The sequence below is a fragment of the Gavialis gangeticus genome, unplaced genomic scaffold (assembly GCF_001723915.1).
Source record: "Gavialis gangeticus isolate Ggan-Ray unplaced genomic scaffold, GavGan_comp1, whole genome shotgun sequence".
In the NCBI taxonomy this organism is placed as follows: domain Eukaryota; kingdom Metazoa; phylum Chordata; order Crocodylia; family Gavialidae; genus Gavialis; species Gavialis gangeticus.
In genome coordinates, this window is record NW_017729024.1 from 176829537 (window position 1) to 176834189 (window position 4653).

Consider the following 4653-nt stretch of genomic DNA (forward strand, 5'->3'; position numbering starts at 1 on the left):
CACCAAGGTCAGGGCTGGAGTTAGGAAGCTGCAACAGCCACCTGCTCCCCACCACAAAAGGAGCCTGATCCTAAGTCATTTAAGTTACTAAAAGGTTTGCTATTTAGTTCCCAGGAATCAAGAGCACAATCCTAATGCACCGCCTTTAGATTTGAAACGGGAGGTCTGCTCTTGCCCACTTTTAAGGAACAAAGTTGGCCAGGCACCTTACCTGTCTCCATTTTTGTCCAGCTGCATCTCCTCAGTGCTCCCATTCGATCCAAAAAGAGTCATATAAATACTGGTGTCAGTGCCAGCACCTTGGTGGTCTCCAGTCACAACTGTAACTTCATAGAGAACCTAGCAAGAGTGGAAGCTATCAGGGAATGTCACATTGCACACAGCTATTCTTAACTCAACCAAAAGCCTGAGCAAAGAGCTGATTAGGCTCTGTACTTTGTCTGCTTTTTAAGTGCACTAATCAGAAAGATACCATTCCTGGTCTCCTAATTCCAGTGTATCCCAGTACTAAGATACTGGCAAAAGTTACTATGTAATGTTTCCCTTTTCGTCATCTAACCTTTTCAGCAGCTATAGCATCTTCTGACAGCCCACATAATGAAGTTGAGTGAGAGACCCTGTTGTCATACATATGTACACTTGGGGAGTGCTGGGCACCTGATAAGCAGCAGTGCCATGTAATAAGTGGCTGCTCTCATACAGCCTTATCTGCTTTGCTGACAAATACACCTCCCTCCAACTGGATCCCAACATTACAAACTTCTGGGCAGCTTCAAAACTTTGCCATTAAAAAAATAAGATTCCCAGAGAAAGGCTCGTTCCTTTTTCTCAAATACAGGATGTATCTCCAGAGTGCTCAGTGGTAGTGGGGAGCTCTGAATAGTGTCTGTTCCCAGTTTCCAAATGGGATATACATTTGGTCTGGGGTCTGCAAGGTAGGCCAGTTGTTGTATTGGAAAGCTAGTTTGGCTTATTTTCAATTGTCTTCCTCTGAAGTGTGAATACCTGGACTTATCAGGTAGACCATTTCCAAAATACCTAAATCTCGACTTTCAGGGGAATTAAGGCTCCTAGGTCCTCTTAGTTGCCTTTCACATATTTACCCCTAGTAACAAAGGCAGCTGGGTTTGTCAGTGGAAAGATATTGAAAGCAGTTCCAACGCCAGACACGACTTAATGCTGTGATGCATGAGATAAGTTTTATCAGTATGAATTGTAGGTACTGCATTTCTCAAGAGCAGAGCAGAAATAACTTCAAGAAAAAACTGCTTTCAAAATGTTCATTTGCTTTTGAGTAATGCTTCCCTTCCAAGCTCATAAAAACAGACATTTTTAAACCTTGATACACTATCCTGGATCCTGTTTATACCATATATTGAAAAGGAAGAACCCCCGCACCCCGCAATCCCTCCCCCTCTATTTTGCAAGTGTTTTAGAGTCTTTTTAATCTTGGTAATGGCACAGTAGCTTGTTATCCCATGTCTGTCTCAATGTCAAGAATCCAAATGAGAGAAATAAATCAAAGAGCAACAAATTCAAATAGATGCATTCAAGTTATGTGGCGACTGTGCAAGACCAGAAGGAAAATTAGCCATTAACTTTCTTAATCTAGCTAAAAGCCCTTGTTCCCATCAGTGCTAACTAATTAAACTCATTTGGGATTTGTAATCTAATCTAAGGGAAAATTGGCAAAAAAGGTTCTGAAACTGTTCAGAACATGAAACATACTCTTCTCATAGTGTGTGCAAGGCACTTCCCCTGGTTTCTGTCAAGCCTTCCAGAAAATAATTCAGGTCGATGAATTCACTTAAAGCAGCAGTGGTCAGAATTGGGTTTTTAAAGGAAAACTGAGCTTAAACCTTAATGTAAATATGGATTATGGACAAGACATTAGGTCACTGATACAAGCCTTTGGAAGTTGTCCAGGTGGATATTAAAGACCTGGGGGGATGTTTCAAAGAGGGTCTACATTAACCTCAGTGTCCTGCCCCCTTGCTCTGACAGAGGTTCTGTTGGACATTATCCATGGTTAAGAGTTGCTCAGTCCCTAAAAATCTTACCACTTTTTATTTCCCCGGGATACATAAAATACTTAATTCACTTTGAAGTCAGGAGCCATATACATGAAATTAATGTGTAACCAGCAGTGTGATCCAGCAGCAACTATAGATTTACCTGTCCAGCTCTGAAACAGCACAAAGACATTAAATACGGTCTGTGTTTAATTGTCCACTCATATGTATTACTGCATATTTCTACTATGAATCATATATTTAAGGGATGTGTAATCCGGTCTTTTTAATTTGCGTTGGAATATGAAACAGAACATCTTGCCTCAAATTTATGCATACACAGAGTGTTTTGGGGCTGTCCTGTTTACTGTCTTTGTTATATTTGACTCGAATCATTTTGGTACTTGTTTCAGAAAAGGCAGCTGAATGTTGAAAAACAGTTTGCACACAATCTCCCCCCCACCCCCACCCCAAACTTTGCATATACAAAAATATCTTAATTTATTATCTTTGAAATTATGTCCCAGGAATACACAACCGATTTACATATTATTATAAGCTATTTAAACATTAGTAAATATTTGCAGTGCTTTGTAATAGGCAATGAGACAAAGGAAATTCCTGAAATATGTAAGTTCACTTTGTAAGTAGAAATTTCAGCTTCCTGGAGTTGCTACAATGCAGTCACTTTCAAAGCTAGAGTTGGCAGGGTGGGATCTGGTATGATATACACTGCATGCACGTATGTAGATGAAGCTTTTAATGCAATTGTTAACAAGATCTAAAAGATTTGCGAACATACCTTGAGACCAATGTTAATGCAGTCGGCATCCACTATGTTGAAGACCCGTGACGTGCGCCCATCCCCTTTATCTCTGGCCAACCAACAGTTGCAGACAAAGTTATACATGACACCTTTTGTGGGCACAACCAGTGTCATTTCCTCCACCAGCCAAGCGCTTTCTGGTGTGCCACCATCGTGCCCCACCTGTGACAGTCAGACATAGGAAGAGCTGTTAAAGGAAACAGGGACAGGTCCAGGGATCCTGAGAGAAGTGGATCAGAGGAGGTATTTTGACTGGTAATGGGAGAGACATGCTGTTATGTGTACCTCTCCAAGGCAGCCACCTCCAGGATAGGACAGAGAAGCTGTGAAACAGGGCATGAGATTCCTATACAGATGAAAGTCTTTCAGTATCTGTTGGAGATAATATGGTTGGGAAGTTTCACATCCTGCTTCTGGGCATGCTTTTAAAATCTAGACCATACCCACATGGAAATAAGGATATTAAGTAGGCAGAAGACTATTGCCTATATCGAAACAGAAGAAACACTCCTATTGGTGTAACAGGGATGACGCCTCATTACATCACTCTCCCTCACTCCACACCAATTGTGATGTGTACAGCCATCCGTTGGTGACTCCTCCTACTTTACATCCCAGCCACCTCTTATGGCTTTATTGAACTGAGCTATAAGGCCAAAACCTTTCATCAGACAAAGCCCTCCCTCAGACCCAGCTCCGCAGTGACACCTAGTAGAAATCATCCCAAACCTAGATGCCAGAATGAGGGACAACTGAGGAAATATTGACTATCCACCCCCTGCCAATGCAAGTCTAGATACACCAAAATCACATATACTGGATGTGATTTCCTCTTCCCCAACCATAGTGCATTGCTCATCATCTTAAATTGTTACTTCCTAAGAGCAGAAAGTGTGTTTGCTTCTTTGCATGGCACCTGGCACAGTGGAGTGCCAATCTTAATCAGCCTTTCTACCACACTAAAAATACTAATGGGATTTTTATTGACCACCTGCGTTCAGAACCTCAGCCAAAAGCTGGTATCTGAAGCAATACTGTAACTCCAGCATTGTGTTGGGCATTGGTTCACAGTCCTTCCTCCAGGTGAAACAAGCCTTGTTCCCAGTCACCAGCACCAGCAAGGACTTTTCTGGGAGGTCTCCCAAATAGGCACCGAATGAGCCAGACCCTTCTAAGCTGGAGAGGGTCCAGCCACACACAATCACTAAGGGTTTAAACTTCTGTGAGTGTCTGTGTGTCCCTGTTCATAACTTGGGAGATTCATCTTAGCACATTCTTATCAGCATAATTATGTATCCCAATCACCAGAGAGAAAAACTCTTTCAGTCTAATGAACAAGCTGTTCACAAAAGGCTGGAAATAAGAACAGTCGACAGGTCATTATTTTCACAGCCAAAGTTGCTAGTTATTAACAGAAATACAGAGCCCTGAGCTCTCCATTTTTAAAAATTATTTCCTGAGCAACCCTAAATAGCCTCATAATTTGTTTGGTTTTTTTCTTGCAATAACAGCTCCATCTTACATGATGGATCTACAGTATCTTCCCCACCCAAAAACAAATGATCATTTTTATCTGACTGCCTCAGCTATCAGTGCTATTAGGAGTATTATTACAATACTAATGTCTGTGCAGCTGCAGAAAATTAGAGTTAACCACTAGGGAAATTCAAGACTACAATGGATGCATTAATTCTTGGATTCCTGGGGTGTGAGGTGAATGGGAATACAACACTTGTTTTTCAGCTCCCTCCATGCCAAATCAGCTGCCAAGCCCCTTTGAGATGTTAACTCTTTTTTTTAAATCTGCAGTGTGAT

General features: G+C 41.5%; 1 protein-coding gene across 1 annotated transcript in view; it reads right to left on the reverse strand.

Moving 5' to 3' along the window:
• The window catches only part of LOXHD1 (lipoxygenase homology domains 1), a 156175-nt gene that overhangs the window by 67778 nt on the left and 83744 nt on the right, over window positions 1-4653 (reverse strand). Inside the window, exons 16-17 of the mRNA XM_019518294.1 lie at window positions 2815-3000; window positions 212-339 (exon numbers count right to left, since the gene is read on the reverse strand). Of these exons, the coding sequence (XP_019373839.1) occupies window positions 212-339; window positions 2815-3000 (314 nt within the window). The remainder of the gene's footprint in view (window positions 1-211; window positions 340-2814; window positions 3001-4653) is intronic.